Genomic DNA, 21,609 nt, shown 5'->3' with positions numbered 1-21,609 from the left:
TCCCTTCTTATTGGAGGGCTGGAGGGTAGAGCAAAAAATTCCCATTATAGAGGGCTCAGAATTTTTGAGCCATCTCTCCATTTCCCATCAACTTCTCTACTGGTTTCAACTCCATGAACATCATGCCCAGCTGCCAGGTACCCTCTGGTGTTACCTCCCTCCCCACTAGAAGATTGTAAGTTTCTTGAGGGCAGGCTGCCTTTTTTTTTTGTATTTGCACTTAGCACAATGCCAGGTATATAGGAGGTGCTTAATAAGTGTTTATTGACTGGACTGTTGACCCTAAAAGGGCAGCATATGTGTCAGCAGTCAACTGTTGTGGTCCCACTTTTCCAAAGAATCAACCTTTAAAAGCAGGACCACAACAGAAACCCTCTTTAAGATAAAGTAAATGGTGCAGCTAAGCCAGCACAGGAAGATTTGACTTAACACATTTTTAGTTTGACATGACATCTGAAGAAATGGCTCATAGTTTGGATGTAGGATGAGGAATGATTTCATCAGAGAAACCCATAGTATTTACCCATTGGTTTGAGTTAGGGGCATCATCAAATTCTAAGACCTATTAGGTATAGTTGGTAGCACCAATGTAAAATGAAGGATGGAGCTGTAATGGAAGTCTTATATCTCTAACTAGTGTTGTTCATCTCAATTTAGAAATGTGTCTGGGACTTGAGGAATAAGGGGCTTTGGAGGGTATTTATTACTTTTCAACCAGTGCCACTACCCTTACTATTCTTTGAATAAGACACTCCTATTTCCACACTCTGGGTCTTTTCAGTTGCTGTCCCCTGTGCCTGGAGTGTTCTTCCTCTTTACCCTGCCTTCTGGATTCCTTTGATTATTTTGAAACTCAGTTCAAGTTCCTCCCTCTGCAGGAGACCTTTCCCCATCCTTCCTGTAGTTAGTGCCTTCTCTGAGATTCTCTCTCCTGTATGTTGTGTGTGTGTGTGTGTGTGTGTGTGTGTGTGTATTTATATAGTTGTTTGCATGTTGTTGCCTCTGTTAAAATATGAGTTCTTTGAAGGCAAGAATTTTTGTACCCCTGGCACATAGCAGTCATACTGTAAATGTTTTTTTGACTGACTGCTGTATGCTTTTAAGTGCCTTACCAGTTTTTCTTTGAAATACACATAGGAAAGCTGGACTATTGCCACCCTTCATGTAGCCTTAATCTGAAGTCTTTTGGGGCATTAATTCTTCTATTTTCCTAAAGTTGTGACAGTTTTCCAGAGATCTCTGGGAGATTTGCTGGATGGGAGTCACTTCTTGCCCCATCTGTTACCCTTGAACCTCAAGCCTAAAGAAGTTATTCCCTAATTTAGTTTAGCTAGTCTTTGGGTGTTTTGAGTATCTAGGGCTCTGGCCATCTTGACTGTGTTTTCTTAGCTAAGCACTGGGGAGAATGATCTGGCAAAGGAACTATAACGTTCAGAAGTTGCTTCAAGCTCCTTCTGAAATTTAATGAACTCTTCAGTGTGTTTGGGAAAGTTGTAGGCATGAATTTTTCAGCTCTTTTTCTGAAGAGGATGAACCCCCTAGAGCTTCCCTTGGGACTTGGAGCTAAGAAACCAGTAAAGAAAGTTTTAGGAGCATTTTAGAGTAATGCTTAAGGGAATGGCCTCTAGGTTTCAGTGCCATTGATCCAAGTTTAAAATGAGTCTTTGAGGGGATGCACTGGGAGAATGCTGGTGATGGAGAGCAACGATAATTAATATTAAAAGGAGGAGAAGGTGAGAGGTTCCAGACTATGTAGGCCAGGGCAGGGAATAGAATACTCTTAAGGTGAAAGGCAAAACAGAATGTTTTCCTCTGGGACTGTTAATGCAGTGGGAGAGCTGGTTTGGAGTTGGTAAGAACACCAAGGCCAGAGTCCTTCCAAGCAGGGCTTTATTATCTTAAAAGCTAACAGAACCAAACAGCTCAGGATACTGGTTGGGTGGAAGGGGAATGGGGACTTGCTTGTATCAGAGCTGAAGGGGGAGTGACTTATGGAAGTTTGCTGTGGCATAAACTTTGCTATGCAAGCAAAAAAGACTTGTGCCTGCACTTTATTGGGTCTTCTGGGTGGCTATTGTGAAATAGCTATTCTTTCACTCTCATCAGAGTTCCTTCATTATCATATTCATGATATGTTAATGAGGACTTTGACATCACATAAGTTACTATTAGGCAATGAGGAGTCTCATTGCAATTGCATGGTCTTGGGAAAGTCGCTTGACCACTGGGGTGCTGGTGACAGGTGGTCTATGGAGTGGTGAGATTGCCTGTTCAGCATATGGGAGAAGGGGCTAAGAAAATAGGTGAAATCAGCGTATAGTGAAAGGATAGGGCCTCACTGCTGTGGGGGAAAAACAGGACTTTGCTAAGCTTTCAGATTCAAGATTCTTCCTTCAGACTCTTAATGTCAACAAGATTTTTTTCTGTGACTCTTTGAGGCCTTTCAGTTTTGACAGGGTAGTTTGTTTTACAGCTTCTTTAAGAAAAAAAAAAGCTAGTTTTATTTTCTTCAGGTTTTAAGGTGCCTTGGAGATGATTTTGTCCTAATTTAGGATAAATTAATCTGGAATCACCTATTCCCACCCTGGGTGAGAAAGTTAAAATTACTTTTAGCAAAAAATTTTCAAAGTTTTGGGTTATAGAGTATACATAAAATATGCCACTTTTTTTTATGGGGGCAGGGATAGTTGTACTATCATATTTCAGTTGGTCCCTTCAATGTGCAGGGTTCTACTAAATCAGTGCTTGTTGTTCGTTAAGATTTTGGCTTCTTTGGTTAGACTTTTCTGTGATTTGGTTTTTTTCAAGCCCTCCTCTTCCTGTGATTTGGACTGACTCCTAAGTAGTCTTAAGTGTTCTGAAACTAATCTTTGAGCAAATACCTGTAAAAATGTGTTCCTATAACAGTTATAGGATGCAGCCCAGGATGGTTGGCTTCTGCTGGCTATACAAATAGTGAAGTTTTAAAGGATGTCTCTTTACCTTCCTGTATTGCAGCTGGAATCCAACATAGAGAATCTCTTCTGTGGGTATGGAGCTACTAGTCATTAGTTATCTCAGCGAAACATTCAGAATTGCTGATGTAAGTTAAGACTATACGCTTTGGCAGGTAAGTTGTTTGAAGTTTATTGCTAGTGACTTTGAAATCAGGAAAGGTTGTCCAATAGGAGAGTATTCTACCAGGCTATAGAGAGTGTGGAGTATGCAGTTAGAAAGAAAGGAGTTCTTTTGTTCCTTGAACAAAAGTTCTTGTCTCAGCAGTTCTATTAACTGCAACAAGAAAAGGTCACATTTGCCCTCATCTAGTCCTTAATTTTCCACAGAGATAATGATAGTTTTCCTGGAGCAATAGAGCCATCTAACCAAAATGCAGTAGAAGCTATATGGAGCAGTGAATGATTTCTTAAGGGGCAGTGCAGTGGAGTTGTACAAGAACTGTCATTTCTTCATTTATATCTATAGTGTACATGGAAAAGTGCTTATATTGAATTTGTTGAATTTGTCTGGTTCTTTTTTCTAAAAGGGAGTTTTGTACTTAGCATCACTAAAGAGATAAAAACATTTCTTTATAAATTATATACATTTTTTCAGTCAGCCAAAATCTACCTTCTCTCCCTCCCTTGAGAAAACAATCAAAACCTAATTACATTATGTATAGTCAGTCAGAACAAATTTCCACAATTACCATGTCCAAAAAAAAAATGTCTCATTCTGCATTCTTGAGTCCTTCACCTCTCCATCAGGAGGTGTATACTATGTTTCATTTTGAATCCTCTGGAATTGTGGTTAGTTGTGATGCTGGTCAGAATTGTTTTTCTTTACCATGATGTCCCTGTATAAATTTTTCTCATAGTGCTGAGTTCATACAGGTGTTCCCAGGTGTCTCTGAAACTATGCCTTTTATCCTTTCTCACAATACAATAATATTCTGTCATTTATATACCATAATATGTTTAGCCTTTCTCCAGTTCATAAGCACATCCCTCAGATTCCTATTCTTTGATACCTCAAAAAGAACTATAAATACTTTTATACATACCTAGTTTGTTTTACTTAGGATCTGTTTTCTAGGTCTTTTTTTTCCCTATGTGATAACCTTGTCTTTTTTTTTCCAGTCTTTTGACATGTTTTAATATTTCTTCTTTCATGGAGCCAATAACTTCTAGTTTCCTAAATATTTTATGTTGTCTATAGTTATTTTAAATGGGTTTATTTCATATCCCTGCAACTTTGCTAATGTTAATTTATTTCAAGTAGTTTTTTAGTTCATTCTGTAGGATTCTTTAAGTATGCCATCATATCTGCAAAGAGTGATAGTTTTGTTTCCTCATCACCTTTTCTAATTCCTTTGATTTCTTTTTCTCCTTTTACTGCTGAAGCTGACATTTCTAGTACAATATTGAATACTGGTGGTGATAATGGGCATCCTTGTTTCTCTCCTGATCTTATTGGGAAAGCTTCTACCTTACTCACATTTCAGCCAATGCTTTTTTTGTCATGGACTTTTCCTCAGAACAGTGTTTTTAAATGTATAAAACAATACATAGGGTTACAAAGGAAGCCAGTTATTTTAAAATACAATATAAAATATTTTTAAAAATTAAGTTCATGGCTCTTGGGTTAAGAACCTCTGATTTAGTTAGATAGGCTGGGCTCATAGGATATTGTCTGATCTAAATAAATTTACTTTCTCTAAGCCAAACAGTGGGAAACATTTGTTCAACTTGTTGTAAGCACATGTTAATTTTTAACTTACTTGTTTTTGGAATGTTTTGCAATTAGACATTGATTATATACTTTGCTTGTCTAGCTGTTTCTCACAATCTACTGAAAAAAACTAGATTTGCTTGTGGGGGCAGCTAGGTGGTGCAGTGGGTAGATCTCTGGCCTTGGGGTTTGGAAGCCCTGAGTTCAAATGCGGCCTCAGACACATGACATTTACTAGCTGTGTGACCATGGGCAAGTCACTTAACCCCCAATTGCCTCACCAAAAAAGAAAAAAAAAGATTTGCAGTATTGAGGAAGAACCTGTTTGCAACTTATGCCCTTATGGCCACTGCTACAGAAATTATTCTTCCTTGCACCTTAATCAGACACAAATCAATGTAGTAAATTTCAGTTCTTCCATAGTAGACATGGCCCATGGTCACGTCCATACTTTGAAGAAACATTGAAATAACTTTTGTGTCAGGACCTTTTTAAAAAACTGTAATTTTGATCTTCTGTGAAACTTGTTTAAAGTGATATTTACCTTATGTTTGTTTACCTGTCCTTTATCAGAACTGAAAGTTTGTTTTTTTAATGTTGGCCTTGTTTACTATTTGCCCTGTAAGTTTTATTGCTTCACAGAATAACTGGTTTCAGGATCCTATGATAGAGAAAATGGTGGAAATGGAGTCAGCAAAGGTTGAATCTTTATATAGCAACCAGTTTTTTTTTTTGGATATTTGTCATAGAAGCTCTTTAAGGAACAATTACTGGAAAAAGAATAATGTTTACTTGTTTTTCAGATTACTGATATTTAAAAAACAACTGATGTGGACTATACTGGTACATCTTCAAAAGAACAATGGACTGGAATGCCAAACCAGAAGATAGTGCTGCTCTTCCATCCCATTTAGAAAGTCAATCAAGTTTTCTGAGAAAAGCCTTAAGTCCACATACCTTAACATCTCAGAGTTCTTGTAACTATTCTAGAAATAATCAGGAGGTATTTGTTTGCCCTAACAATAAAGATGCAACTTTACAGTCATTGCAATATCAAAATATTGAAAGTCCTAAAAATCCTCAGCAAGCCTCTCACCCATATATATCTAGTAGGGTAGTTATTGTCCCAGAAACTTCCACTGAAAAAATTCCTTTTTCACAGTTGAAAGTAGTACCAAATCAACCAGATCAAAGTTCACACAGATCCCTTGGTGCTCCAAGAAACTCTTGGTTAAGTTCTTCAGTGAGTGATTCTGTCTTTTTTAGCAGAGGATTGTCTGGTGGGACATCTCAAACTAGTGTTGGAGGTAGTGTACATAATGCACTTAAATCTCAGGACCAGTATGTCTCATCAAATACTTATACTATGCAGCTACAGATGCTTTCATCTAATCCTTCCAAAGTTCCTGCATTATATCCAGGAAATCAAGCATCTAATTTATATTCAGCAGAACAGCAAATCGGATGGGTACCACCCTGTACATCCAATGGACTAACTGTGCCTTTTCATCAACCAAGTCAGTATCTTGATTCACAAAAGGTATAGTAACCAATTTATCTAATACAGCCATTCAGAAACAACCTGTTTTTTCAGCTACACCATTACAGGTTACAAATAATCAACTTTTAAACCCCAGTGTAGCTGTTACAGCACCTCCACCACCGTATCCAATGGTACAGTCACATCAATATGCAGCTATTAGTACAGTTACTGAGACCAGTAATAGAAATCTTCCTAACTACTACTGTAGATTAATCCCACCGGTTCAAAAAAATAGTCAGTATTTAGCTCATAATCCATCTAATGAAGTTTTACATACTCAACAAGTACATCTTTCTGAAACAAAAAGAAGTTTTGGAAGAGATTGTCAACAACAGTGGCAGAACACTAATGAACGTGGTCTTCAGAAACTGAATGTTGAAACAAACTATCCCTTTAATGAACCAGGCAATTCTTTTGCAGTTGGTGGAATACCTCACTATAGAAATAAACAAATGAGAACAAGTCTTGGTGATGCATCTTCTGAATTACCAAGCAGAATCCCAGGACCAAGCACCCAGAAAAACAATCATTCTCTTGGAGAAGGTTGTGGTTTTCTTGGGAAAAGTAGTGGTTCTCTCAGGGAAGGTGGTAGTTCCTTTGTAAAAGGTAGTAGTTCTCATAGAGAAGGTAGTCATTCAACTAATTCAGAAATTGATATATCAAAAGAAAGTGATTCCAAGATAACAAAAGAAGGGTTATTTAAGGACATAAGAAAATTACTGGCAATGAAAAATGAATTCTTGAAATTAGCAAAAGAAATTAAAATTAAAAAATCCTTTCTTTCTGAAAGTCAAGATAAACCACTTAATTCTTCCTTGCCACAGAATCCTGCTATGTCTCTGCAACTTCCTTCTAAGGATCAGTCTTTTCCACAGTTACTGTCAGCTAATTCAGAACATCAACCACTGACGGTAATGCAGTCTACAGAAGACACAAATAAAATTAACAACACACTGATCACTAGTATTAAAGAAGCAGATTGCAGCAGACAGATTAACCAAGGCAATTCAGTCTTGCCAAATTCTGCCTGTTCTGGAAAATTGCAGACAGAGCATATAAATGCTCTTTTTCAGGAACCCTCCCCTGTGTGTCAGAAAATCCCATCAGCCATTAATCCTGCACACACACTATCAAATCAGACCGCCTTAGATTTTAATAAAGGTGATAGATTTGAGAGACCTCAACAATCTGGCGATACAATTAAAATTTCTGTTGCCCAACAAAGACAAAAAGTTTTGAAAAATAAAGAGGACAATTATAAACTGCTTTCTCATCTCCTTAAAAGCAACAACACAACTTTAGATTTTACCCCCAAAATAATGAATCAGGAAACATCAGCAAAAGGTGTAAGTGAAAACATTCAGGACTGTAATAAATCTATCCATTCTGAAGTAAAACAAAAAACGGAAGTCACTAGTGCTCAATCGCAACTCAAAAACACAGGAATTCCAATGACTACTGTCTCAAGTGAAGATGGTTCAGATAATTCTATTAAACTGAAAGATAGGACTTCAGTTTTACTTAATGGGAAACCTTGTACAAAGGATAATAATTATTCCATGGAAGAGTTAACAGCATGTCTTGCATTATGGAAAAAAGCACCATCAGAATCCACTAACATTCAAAAGTGTGACATACTAGGAAAAAACAAAACATCAGAAGGAACGTCATCTCCTACAGCTATAAGAAACATGAATGAAACTGTTTTGCCAACTGTGAGTGTTCCTATTGGGCACAAACATGAATCTGGAAATTTAAATTTAACAAAGGGGATTGAACTTCAAATTGCTGTTGTTTCACCTTTAATTCTTTCAGAGGTAAAACCATCAGGTGACCAGCCACTAAAGCCAACTAAATCTTCATTAGAATCAGTGTTCCCAGTTATTCAAGAAGGCAGTGTATGTAGTTTACAAGACCAAGTTAAAGAAAAAGCAGTTGCTGCATCAAATATTAATACTATTAAAAGAACAGAAATTTCTATTGCAAAAAATAATTTTGCACTGACTAATAAGTTCGATTCCAAATTACAAGACATAAAACCAGCTGATGGAATAGTACATTCAAACATAAACTCGAGTTTTTCAGCTGAACCAATGAAAGAAAAATTAGGCAAGTCAGAGCCACGGCTCTCACATTTAGAAAAGGACATCTGTTCTCCCAACAATGCAAACAGCTCAGGGCTGGGTATAGAACAAAATAAGGAAGAGCGAATCTCCATGCAGTTGGTGGATGATAGTCCAGTGAATGATGACTTGTTGCAAATTGCCAGTGTCTGTTCTCTTGTTGAAGGTGATATGTTTTATAATTCCCAAATAGCCAATATGTTCAACTCTGTCCCTTCAACACATGATGATAAGAAAGAGGTTTCTTTACTAGACAGCACTATGATTGATAATAGACAGCTTAAAGAACAGTTGAACCAGACCAAGTTTGAATCTGTGAGTAATTTTAAAGGGGAAAATTTGCTGAAAATTACCAATGTCCTACCTAAAACGTCTTATGGGACAAAGTCATTTAAATTAAAGCATTGTGAAACAAATGACAGAATTGCAAAACAAAAAAATAATGTGGAACAGACTGTCGAGATGACAGAAGTTGTTAGTAATAAACGTTGCTCATCAACTGATGATCAGCCAGATCTTAACTCTAAAGAAATTGTTGATGTATCTAGCACACATTTCACCAAAGAACCTTTATCTTGTATGATCCGAAATATTGAACAAGCAAACAGTGAGATTATTTTTGACGAGGCAATATCTGTGAAATATCTAGATGACCAGTTGTCTGAACTTGTAGAAGAATTTCCTTATGGTATTGAAAGTGCAGACACACACAGTATACCAGCAGAAAATAAAGATTCATTACTGCAACTAACCATAAACCCAGTGACTAAAGATAAAGAAACCAGCATCAGAAGCAACTGTGACTCTGAAGATCCAGTAAACCAAATTAAAATTACAATATTGAGCTCAGAGCGCATGAAAGAATTGTTCCCTAAAGAAAATAAAGAAATCTGCAAGGGAGATGACAAGCTAGACAAATTGGAAAATTCTCAGAAAAAGAAATCAATAACAGAAGTCCAAAATCATTGTGGTTCACACATAAAAACTACAGGCGATAATGTCAATCAGGATTCCATAGTACCCTCTGCAGGAAAAGATGATGTTCATTGCTGCGCATTAGGTTGGCTATCTACAGTTTATGATGGAGTGCCCCAATGTCTGTGTGATTCTAGAAAGGACATTACAACAGAAGAAAAGCTTGATGGCCAGAGTTATAAGGGAGACCCAGCTATTGATGGGAACATCCTTGCTACAAAAATTAATAGTCCATTAAAGAGTAACTTGCAGAATCCTCTGGCACATCCTGAAGGGAAAAGAAATTTGCTTGAAATGGAACAAGATGAAATAAAATGTTCACCAAAGACCGTGGAAAATGAAAAGCCTAGTTTTTCTTCAGGGAAGAAAATGGTAAAATATAATGAAAGAGATTCTCAGGAAAATCCGCAGAAGATACTTAAAGCAAGAAACTTAATCCCTTTAAATGGAGAAAAGAGAAAATCACATTTTTGGTCAATTAAAAACAAAGAATTTCTTAAGGAACGTTCTTCAAGAGAACATTCAACAGAGAAGTTAAAATGGAAATTTAAGTCAGGTTGCTCAAAATTTAAAAATCCAAAGTGGAAGTTGGAACAACCTAATGTGGCAAATATGGAGCAGAAAAAGAAAAAATATGAGCTAGAACAGAAAACATGTATGGTAAATGGGTCTAAGTTGTGTGAATCTCTGTCAAGCACAAATGAAGAGAATTGTGAAGAAAATATGTTTACAGATGCAAAGTCCACAAACTTGGAAAGGAATGTCCACCAGAGTATAATGAATATTTCAAATGTGAACTTGAACTCTTCAAAGTCTAATGGTAGTCCGCGTAAAATTAAGAAAGTCCTATCTTCTCAAGATTATTTTCAGAGACAAAAGCAAAAAGAAAAGGTTGGTAAAGGAGACTTAAATAAGCAAAGGCATGAAAGTGAGAAATTTAAAAAAAATAGGTCACATGTTTCTGAATATGCATGGCGCAACAAACTCACCATAAAACTCGTTAACTGTGCAATATCAAATGAGGGACACAATGTACGGAAATATAAAAGGTCATTAGACAATTTAGCATACCCTAATAAAACCACCAAGTCTCACAAAAGGAAGCTCCATCATTCAAAAGAGTCTAAAATATGTGGCATTGCAAGGAATGGGCAAGAAAAACTTAATGAAAAACAGCTTGATAATATGGTTGTTTTAAACAGAAAAGTAAACAAATATAACCAAATTCCTCTCCAAGGAAAGGATCAAAAGGAACAAAAGAAATTGTATTTGAACAGAGTTGCATTTAAACGCACTGCGCAAGAAAGTATTTGCCTGACAAAATTAGACTGTTCACCCAGGCGTTCTGTAAGTCAAGTTAAGCATGGTGATGATGGTAATGAGTCCAGCCAAGGTTCATTTTCACTTGAGAAGGATAAATTTGAAAAACCAAGAATGCTGGAATTTAAGTTATGTCCAGAAGAATTATTTAAGAAAGGAAACAGCGAAGAACATCCAGATTTTAAGTCTTTTCCCAGGAAGGAGCAAGTTCCTGTACAAGGTATGACATTTTTTTAAAAAGATTACTCATATAAAGTAATAATTCAGTTACAGAATTTGATTATAATTGAGAAATGTCACATGTTTAGTGGACTTGGAGTCATTAGGTCTCTAATTAGAGATCCTGCCAAGGACACATCACTTGCTGTGTGACAGTGGACTAGGTCCTTAACCTTCAGTTTCATTATCCATAAAATGTACATAATAGCTAGTATTTACCTCATAAGGCTGTTGTGAGGTTCAAATGGCATAATGTGTGTAAACCATTTTGCAAGCCCCAGAGCACTATTATATAGCTGTTATTATTTTTATAAATCTAATACTGATAGTGTAATCAGCTGTGTGAGAAAGTTTTAATTGTGTTTAAAACAAATATATTCTGCTAGCAACTAAAATTGATCTTTGGTACATTATTTTGTTTTCTGTCCCCATTTCTTCATCTATATATTACTTTCTTATTTTACTGTTAACAGACTTATGCCCCGGAACTTTAAAAATAAAGTTCTCATAAATATTATGTGAAATAGTATGTGAAAGTTCCAGTATGCCTATTACTAACAGATATGTGTTGTATGAAAAAAAAATTTAGCAAGGGAAATTGTACTACTTGGTTTTTTTTGATAGATTATTTTATTATAATTTATCATAAGACAGGTATATGTTATTCCATACTTTGTACTGCTTTTTTGCCTTTTCAAATGCTGCCTCCCACATTTACTTCTATTTAAACATTTTGGTTTAAGTTTTGAAATAGTAGTACACTTGAGAACCCTTAGTTGTTTTTCCATGTGGAAATCACTCAATTTACCTGAATATTTAACACATGCATTGTTATATCTCACTGAGATATTAAAATTAGGCTTTATAGTCTGATCAACTCAAATTGCGGTACCAAAGAACTATAGAAACATTTGTTCTCTACAAGAGTAAAAGATAATTTTTCTGTCATCTAGTAGTTTCATGCCAAAACATGGCAGTTTTGGTCTTTCCCAAGTATGGTGGTTTTACTTCTTCAGAGAAGGGAAGAAGAACATTGTTTTCCCATTTGGCAAGGTATTCTTTAAATATTTCCTGCAAAAGAGAAAGTCCTTATATAAGAACATTCTCCTTGAGACCACTTAAATCATGAAGATTAATATTTTTAGTTCTATAAACTGCTTTCTGCTCTGTGTGTGTGTGTGTGCGCACACACATGAGTGCATGCGTGCAATGCAGCTTTTTTACCAGATACAGTTATCTTATTAGAACTTAGAAATATTTACAAATTAAGATACATTAAAATGACACTTTGATCATTTACAGGCATAAAAAGTACAAAAGAAGATTGGTTAAAATGTATTCCTCAGAAGAAAAGGAAAATAGAAGCAATCAAAGATAAAGGTGACACATTGCCTGTACCCAGTTTTAATGTCCATTGTTTCTTAGAATGATGGCTGTTACTGTTACTGTTGTTATTTGGGGTAGAGCATACTTAATGAAAATAACATGCTGTACTTATATTGTTCTTTATTTGTGCTTTACTGCCATTTTCCTCACATGTTTTAAGTGAGCAGGGTTTTTGTTTGCTTCTCTTGGTTTATTTCTAGTGCTTATTTTTAAAGAGAAGAAAATGGAGCTTCCAGCACAGTCTTGATGAAGAAGAAAAAAGAGAAATTGAAACCACTAGTAGAATTTTTGCTTTAAATGAAAGTGGAGACAGAAATCTTAGCCTTCTATTTAAAAGCAAGACACTCTATCTTGAATGTACAATAGTTTCTTTTTTTTCTCTTTTTTTTTTTGGCTGGGCAGTGAGGTTAAGTGACTTTCCCAGGGTTACACAGCTAGTAAGTGTTATGTATCTGAGGCCGGATTTGAACTCAGGTCCTCCTGAATCCAGGTGCTCTATCTACTGTGCCAACTAGCTACCCCAATAGTAGTTTCTTTCATTGAAAACACTGAGTTCAAAAGTACACAGACAGAACCAAAAAGAAAACAAAGAAGCAAAGCTAAATAAAAAAGAAAGCAAAAACAGACAAATGAAAGGCAGGTAAATGTGTGACACTAGGGAGCCAGACTTAAATAATTACAGAATCATGGACTCTTATAGCTGGAAAGGGTGATTAGATTATCTAGCCCACACCATACCTAAGTAAGAATACCCATTATACAAAATCCTCAACAAGTGTTTACATGTGAAAGATTTCATTAATGGTGAATTACTGCCTCCCAAAGAAGTTCATTAATTCAAAAGAAAGTTTTTTTTTTATCTTACTGCAATCTTTCTGCATCTTCTAAGCCTAGCTGCTATGGCTAGGTTACTTGCTGTCAGAGCCGAACCTCAGAACGAGTTAGTCTCCCTTTTCCAAGTAACAGCCCTTTGGCTTTTATATCCTTTTTATACTTTTTTATATAGGGCAGCTAGGTGGTGCAGTGGATGGAGTGCTGGCCTTGGAGTCAGGAAGGTGAGTTTTCTTGAGTTCAAATCTGGAAAGCCAATCAAAACTTAACTAGCTTTGTGACTTTGGGCAAGTCATTTAACTCTGTTTGCCTCAGTTCTTATTTGTAAAATGAGCTGGAAAAGGGCATGGCAAACCACTCCAGTATCTTTGCCAAGAAAATCCAAATGGGGTTACAAAGAATCGGGCACAACTGAAACAACTGAAGTATAACAAAAAACATACTTCTACACCTTCAGTACTTTCAGATGCATCTCAGTAAGGCATGATTTTCAGTCTTTTTGTCTATTTTGGTCATTGTTAATATAATTCAGTTTGTCAGTGCCCCTTCATATAATACAATACCCTTAAGTGAGCACATCCTCCAGATATGGTTTGACTAGAGCAGGAGTGTTGCTTTCCTGAATCTGGAGTTATCCTTTTAATTCAGCCCAAGATTGCATTAGCTTTTTTTGACTGTAATGTCATACTGTTTACTTTTTAATTTTATAATTAATGAAAACCAGACCCTAGGTAATTTTCGTAAGAAATGTTGTCTAAACTTGCCTAACTCAACCTTTATTTGTTCAGTTAATTATTAGAATCAAGTATAGGATTTAATCTGTTAAATTTTATTTTATTAGCTTTAGATTATCATTTTAATCTGTTTAAAATGTTAGCCTTTCCAGTTTTGTGTCATCTAGAAATTTGGTTGACTGTGCCATGTATACTTTATGTAAGTCACAATATTATGTTAGTCACTAGAGAGCACCTTCTGGATTGGCATCTATTTGTCCAGGTAACAGTCACCTGTCTGATCCAGTTAGTCAGTTGTAAATTTACCCAGTTTTATTGTTCTCAAGCTCATCTCTCTTCATATTATCCATAACTCATACTAAAATTATTTTAGACAACTCTCCTGTCTGTTTCAAGTGTACATGCATGAGTACAGGAAAAGGATTACTTTGATTTGCCTGTTTATAATATAATAGCAGTTTTACAAAGGAGCTTTTAAAAGATTCTGTTGAGGCTCAGATTCCTTAAGAGTCTGGCCCATTTGTTAATACAAGTGTCACAATGCATGGATTCTTAAAATCTTGCCCACCTCAATCGGTGTTTTAATAAACCTTGTCTCTGACTGAAAAAGTTTACGTTGAAATCAGTTTATTTGTTGAGGTCCTCTGCTAGCACAAGGAGGAAACAACAGTCAATAAGACAGAGCTCTTGCTATCCAAAAATTACAGTGTAATGGAGGAGAATTGCTGCAGGACTAGAGAAATTTCCAGTGCTATGATTCTTTTTTTTTCTTTTTTTCTTCTTTTTTTTTTAGTGAGGCAATTGGGGTTAAGTGACTTGCCCAGAGTCACACAGCTAGGAAGTATTATGTATTTGAGGCCGGATTTGAGCTCAGGTCCTCCTGAATCCAGGGCCGGTGCTCTATCCACTGCGCCACCTAGCTGCCCCCAGTGCTATGATTCTTTAAGAAGGAAGAGTACAACCTGCAGACAGTAAACTGGTGAGCTGGATTCCTGATTACTTGCAAGAAGACAGTACTAGGAGTCTTGTTGGAATGGGTTCCTCTTCACTGGAAACTTTCATTCTAAAACTGTACTGTTGTTAGAGGAGAGAGAGAATATGAAACACACCTTAAATCAAAAATGAATAGCAACTTGTACATGATTTGAAGTTTCATGTGCCAAAACATTCTTTAAAATTATACTGTTATAGAAATGCTTGTTTTAATAAAAATTTTAAAAAATCAAAATAGAAGGAAAAAGACTAAAAAGAAATGCCAAGATGGTGAGAAAATGGGTGAAAAGCAGACTGAAATGGGACAGGAGAACCACAGAGAAAATAAAATTGGTAAAGGAAAGCATGACAAATTTAGAATAATAGCATTGTTTTGATTGCTTTTGTAATTAGATTTATCAGTTTGAAGAAAATGTGAAGGGAGAAGTAATCTTGAGACAAATTTGGCAAAAATGGAAAGAAACTTTAACCAGGGAAACTTGAGGGTATAAGATACAGAGGTAAAGAGGAAGTAGATTGACAAACACTGAAACAGGGAAAGGGGCAACAGAAATAAGGAAGGAACATAGGCATAGGTTGAAAGAAATTAAGGAAAGAATACAAGGAATCAAATATCAGCACCAGTTGGAGGTTGTAGGGCATATTTTTCTTTGAGTGTGATTTAAGTACATAATCTTCAAAATTTTATGAAACTGAATCTGAGGTCCCTTTTCGCTTATGAATCTATACAAAGAGGTGGGAAGAGGCTGGGAGGAGAAAAGGAATACAGGACACTGGGACACTGAATGAATGCCAAGGAAGGGACATTTGGGGAAAGAATGAGATGAGACAAAGCAGAGTGGTGATAGGAGTCCATGGGGCAGAGAGGGAAATCATGAATTCTAGAAAAGGGGCATTCAAACATTATTAGAGTGTAGCAATACATAGACGGAGGCAAAGAGACATGTGTAAAAGTAAAGGGACATGCAGATGCCAAGAAGGCAACAAGAGAGAAATACAGACAAAAAGTAGGAAAGATTGAATCCATGAGACTTTGAAATAGTTGACAAGCCAGGGTGCTGACACAAATAGAATTGAACAAGATGAGAGACACACAAACCTGGCATTGAGATACAATTCATTCAAAGCAAAACTCAAAGCTACATTGAAGTGTGGGCATAGAGTGTTAAATGATTATATCCATTTTGACATGATAAAATTGAAAGACAGATGTAGAATAAAATGAGACATTAAGGAATGGAAACAGGGTTAGATAAATGGGGAAAGATCAAAAGAGTTGTAAAATAGACTACATAGGTAGAGCTTTACATTGACATCTTTTTAAATGAAACTAAGGTAGCTGATTACTTTTTAATCATCAAATTAGTAATTCCATGCTTCATTGATGCTTAACATTAAATAACAGTAACATTTATTTCCTTTAGATGACAATGCTCTATCTAATTCAAGAGTGTACAAGAGAACATTGAGTGTGGATGGATACAAGGCTGTTCAGAACCCACCAAAAGATTCAAAAACAATGTTTCAGACCTACAAGAAATTATATTTGGAGAAAAGAAGTAGAAGCCTAGATGACAGTCCTACAAAGTAATTATCTTTTTGTTAGATAAAGTTTAGGAAGCAGTGTGTGGTACTGAAAGTGTCCAAATGCTATTCCTTCAAGAATTAATTAATTTCTATTCTTTTCTCCTTTTTAAAATTCCATCGCTGGCAATGGATTCACTATTGCAGTTATGGAGGCTTTCCAGTCATAAACTTTATTTCTGACTTAACTAAACATCATTTGGAAACATCTTGTTTGTATGTGGAGAAAGTTTAATCTTTCTTTGCTTAGGAAAACATCAAATTCATGCAAAGAAACCTGATTGTGCTTAACAGGGAAACCATAAAGTATTTAGCTGCTACATTGTTGAACCAAACAGACATAATTACAAAGTAATTGTTTTGTTTAATTTTTTCTTATCTTATTTTTGTATTTCAAATGCTGACTAGAGCTGTTAAAAATTCATCCTTAAATTTGAGGAAAAGCTGTTCCTCAACAACTACTTGTACACTTTAATTAGAATTGTAAATACAGTCTTATGTTTATAAGCTATATTAGCAGATCGTAACTAATTGTGAATTTTGAAATATATTCTTGAGTATTTTGTTAAAAGTGCCATTTTGTACTGTTAAGTTTTGTACTTGAATTGTAAACTTTTCCCCAAAGTCTTGGTTTTTTTTACTTATTACATTGAATACATTTAGATGTTTAAACATTACTTTTCATACGTGAAATAAACATTTATTTTAAAAAATGAAAAAGTTGGTGTTTTTTTAATCAAATATTAACTTTATTGAGTGTCAACACATAAACAGTTTCACTTGTACATAAAGTAGAATAAAAACGTTAAAGGAGAGTAGATTATCAATAGTGTAATTGATCAGGTTGGGTTGGAAAAGAAAAAATGGGTGATTGAGAGATTACTAAAGCTTGATTCTAGGAATAAGACTGGTTGAAAAATGTAATACTGTGAAGGAATGAAGATAGTTGAGGTAGAGCTAAGATGGTGGATTAGCAGGAAAAAGTATAGCCAGACCCTCCCTCACAATGTCTCCAAACATCAAGAAAACGTACCAGACTGACAGAAAATCCAAGAAATAATCGTTTTTCCAGCCTAAAATATATAGATTCACAGAGAAGTCTGCAGACCTGGGGGCAGGAGTAGCCAGGAAAAACACTGAAGAGCAATCCATTGTAGGAACTGGAAGAACAGAGCTGTTCACCAGGGCAAGAAAAGGTACCAGACCTGGGGGTGGCATAGGGTGGTGGAAAGGACAGGAGAGGTTGCTCTTACAACATCAGACTGGTAGTCTTGAGACCACCATTCACAATCTCTCCTTAAGGGGGCTGTTAGTTTATTGAACATATACTCATGGAAAACTACTGGCAACAATATTTTTCTAACATTAGTTACAACTATGTGCCCACAAATAACCAGCTGTCAAGCGCTACCTGGTGTTTCTCTCTGCATTTATGCACACGCTCCTCCTCCATCCCACGTGCCCATACAAAAATTCGTGTAGAATTCCCTGTATGCCCTGATCCTCTATACACAAATCAGCAGTTCCAGGGAGCCACCCAAAATCAGAATCCCGTTTTCTTTTTTTTTTTACTTGATTGTGCATATTTGGTTTTTTTCTTTATTAATTTATTTTGATTTATCAATAATCACTTCCATATGCTTTTGAGTTTAAAATTTTTCTCCCCCTTCCTCCCCACCACCATCCCCAAGATGGCACACAATCTGATAGAGGCTATACGTTTACATTCCTATTAAACATTTTCACATTAGTGATGTAAGTAAAAATTAAAACTAATAGGAGGAACCATCAGAAAGGAAACAAAACTCAGCAGAAGAGAAAAAAATAGTAATTCAACTTCCATAGTTCATTCTTTGGATGTGGATAGCATTTTCCATCAAGAGGCCTCTGGAGATGTCTTAGAAGCTTGTATTGCTGGGAAGGGTTAAGTTTATCAATATTAGTCATCACACAACGTGGCTGGTATTGTGTACAACGTTCTCTTGGTTCTGCTCACTTCACTCAGCATCATTTCATATAAGATTTTCCAGGTTTTTCTAAAGTCTGCCTGCTCATCATTTCTTATAGCATTATACGCTACATTCATATACCACAACTTGCTCAGCCATTCCCCAATTGATGGGCATCCTCTCAATTTCCTATTCTTTGCCACCACAAAATGAGCTGCTATGAATATTTTTGTACATGGGGGTCCTTTTCCCATTTGTACAATCTCTGGGATATAGCCCTAGAAGTGCTATTGCTGGGTCAAAGGGTATGCACGTTTTTATAGCCCTTTGGGCATAGTTCCAAATTGTTCTCCAAAATGGTTGGATCATTTCACAACTCCACCAACAATGCATTAGTGTTCCAATTTTCCCACATCTTCTCCAATGTTTATCATTTTCTTGTTTTGTCATGTTGGCCAATCTGATAGGTGTGATGGATGCCTCAGAGTTATTTTGATTTGCATTTCTCCAATCAATAATGATTTAGAACATTTTTTCAATATGGCTATAGATGACTTTAATTTCTTCATCTGAGAATTGTCTGTTCATATCCTTTGACCATTTATCAATTGGGGAATGGCTTGTATTATAAATTTGGAGGCCTTTATCAGAGAGACTGCTTGTAAAAATTCTTTCCCAATTTTCTACCTTCCTTCTTTGGCTTTGTGCAAAAACTTTTCAATTTAATGTAATCAAAATTACCCATTTTGCTTTTTGTAATGTCCTCTGTTTCCTGTTTGGACATGAATTCTTCTGTTCTCCATAGATCTGATAGGTAAACTATTCCTTGCTCTCCCAGTTTGTTTATAATGTCAACCTTTATATCTAAATCATGAACCCATTTTGACTTTATTTTGGTATATGGTGTGAGATTTTGATCTATGCCTAGTTTCTGCCGTACTCTTTTCTAGTTTTCCCAGCAGTTTTTTTCAAAGAGTGGATTCTTATCCCAGAAGCTGGGGTCTTTGGGTTTATCAAATAATAGGTTACTATAGTCATTGACTACTGTGTCTTGCATATTTAACCTATTCCACTGATCACCTCTCTATTTCTTAGCCAGTACCAAGCAGCTGCTTTAGAATACAATTTAAGATCTGGAATTGCTAGGCCAACTTCCCCTGCATTTCTTTTCATTAGTTCCCTTGATATTCTGGACCTTTTGTCCTTCCAAATGAATCTTGTTATTATTTTTTCTAACTATAAAATAATTTTTTGGTAGTTTGGTATGGCACTGAATAAGTAAATTAGCTTGGGTAGAATTGTTATTTTTATTATATTAGCTTGGCCTACCCATGAGCAACTGATGTTTTTCCAATTATTTAGATCTGACTTAATGAAAAGTGTTTTGTAATTGTGTTCATAGAGTTCCTGGGTTTGTTTAGAGAGGTAGACTCCTAAATATTTTATAATGTCTACAGTAAGTTTAAATGGAATTTCTCTTTCTATCTCTTGCTCTTGGGCTTTATTGGTAATATGTAGAAATGCTGATGATTTATGTGGGTTTATTTTATAGCCTGCAACTTTGCTAAAGTTGTTTATTATTTCAAGTAGTTTTTTTACTTGATTCTCTAGGATTCTCTAAGTATGTCATCATGTCATCTAAGAGTGATAGCTTTGTTTCATATTTGCCTATTCTAATACCTTCAATTTCTTTTTCTTCTCTTATTGCTAAATGTTTCCAGTACAATATTGAATAACAGTGATGATAACGGACATCCTTGTTTCACCCCCAACCTTTTTGGAAATTTTTTTTTTTTTTGGCTAGGCAGTGGGGTTAAGTGACTTGCCCAGGGTCACACAGGTAGTGTTATGTGTCTGAGGCTGGATTTGAACTCAAGTCCTCCTGAATCCAGGGCCGGTGCTCTATCCTCTGTGCCACCTAGCTGCCCCTATTATTGGAAATTCTTCTAGCTTGTCCCCATTACATATCATGCTTGCTGTTTTTAGGATATGGCCAATGCTGGAATTTCTTTTACTTGACTATACATACTTGTATTAGGGATTTTCATTTTCTTTCTCAATTGGGAGTGAGGAAGGGAGGGAAGATAAGGTGGTTTTTATTGACGAAAAATAAAATTTAAAAAACTTAAAGCATAGTTGAGAGCTGGAGGGAAGAATGATCTGTGGATCTGGTGTTCAAAACATGTTATTGTGAAAGAAAATTAATTTTGAAAGCTGCATGAAAATGAGTGGATCATAGAATCTAGGAGAGAGTAATATTTCTTCATGTTCTCATCAAATCATTGAATTTTCTTTGCTCCAGGTTTTTCACCCTCTGTTCAAAATAGTGTATTCTTTTCCCAAGTGCTTTAGTTATACTTCTCTGGCTTATTTACTGTGATAAAATATTAAGCCTTTCATAGCACATTTGACAGTGCCTCATTTTATCTTTATGAATAAAATGTAAAGGTGTGCTAAAATAACAGTATGGTTTTGTGGACTCAGAACTGGTTAAATGGCCAAATCTATTAAACAGTTTATCTCAGCTTAGAATGATGTCTCAGTTGGGAACATTCTGGGAATCTCTAGTGAGTCCTTGCCAGCTACTTTGTACATGTGTGATTTTTAGGGAAGTCAATTAAGTAATATGTAGGTTGGATTGGATTTATGATTTCCTAAACTTAGTCCTGAATTTAAGTCTTATTCATTACAGATTTCTGCTCACTCACATAAGCAATAATCAACCAGGACCCCAGCAGGCTGATGATGAGTCATGCTTCCCATATCTCATAAGAGAGGTGATGGTCTAGAAGTACAAAATAAGGCATATGTTTTCAGTTTCTAAAGGGAGAAGCCAGTTGTCTTAAGGAAGGAATCCTTCTTGAACTTGATTAAGGTAATGATCATACAGAGAGCAGAATTCTATTGAGCAGTCTATTTAAGAGCAGTATCCCCTTTCTTATATTTTGATAGTTAGGATTTCTATTTATTATTAGTTGGGTTTTTCACTTTTTTGCTTTTCTAATTATTTTACTTGAATGTTCAATTTATTCGTAATTTTTTCCCTTAAAAAATGAAAATGTTTAGAAAAATAGAATTTTCCCCAAGTCAAAGGCTACGCCTTGCCTGTATCTCAAAAGTTTTGCTATGTTGTCATTTTCTTTAAGGAAATTCTCTATTGGTGCTACAATTTTTTTCTTTGACTCACATCTTGTTTAAAATTTGATTAGTTTAATCCTTTCTTAAAATTCTCCTTATTAATTATT

General features: G+C 35.7%; 1 protein-coding gene across 1 annotated transcript in view; it reads left to right on the top strand.

The window, feature by feature from the left end:
• The window catches only part of RESF1 (retroelement silencing factor 1), a 49,358-nt gene extending 32,223 nt beyond the window's left edge, over nucleotides 1–17,135 (top strand). Inside the window, 4 exon segments of the mRNA XM_078156616.1 lie at nucleotides 5,511–6,242; nucleotides 6,245–10,888; nucleotides 12,190–12,267; nucleotides 16,256–17,135. Coding sequence (XP_078012742.1) covers nucleotides 5,570–6,242; nucleotides 6,245–10,888; nucleotides 12,190–12,267; nucleotides 16,256–16,422 — 5,562 coding nt within the window. The 5' untranslated portion in view covers nucleotides 5,511–5,569 and the 3' untranslated portion in view covers nucleotides 16,423–17,135.
• Nucleotides 17,136–21,609: the final 4,474 nt, after the last annotated feature.

The sequence above is a fragment of the Phascolarctos cinereus genome, unplaced genomic scaffold, assembly GCF_003287225.1.
Source record: "Phascolarctos cinereus isolate Bilbo 61053 unplaced genomic scaffold, phaCin_HiC Scaffold_1;HRSCAF=81, whole genome shotgun sequence".
NCBI classification, from domain to species: Eukaryota; Metazoa; Chordata; class Mammalia; order Diprotodontia; family Phascolarctidae; genus Phascolarctos; species Phascolarctos cinereus.
The sequence above is the reverse complement of the archived record's forward strand: the minus strand, read 5'-3'. Positions and strand labels throughout refer to the sequence as shown.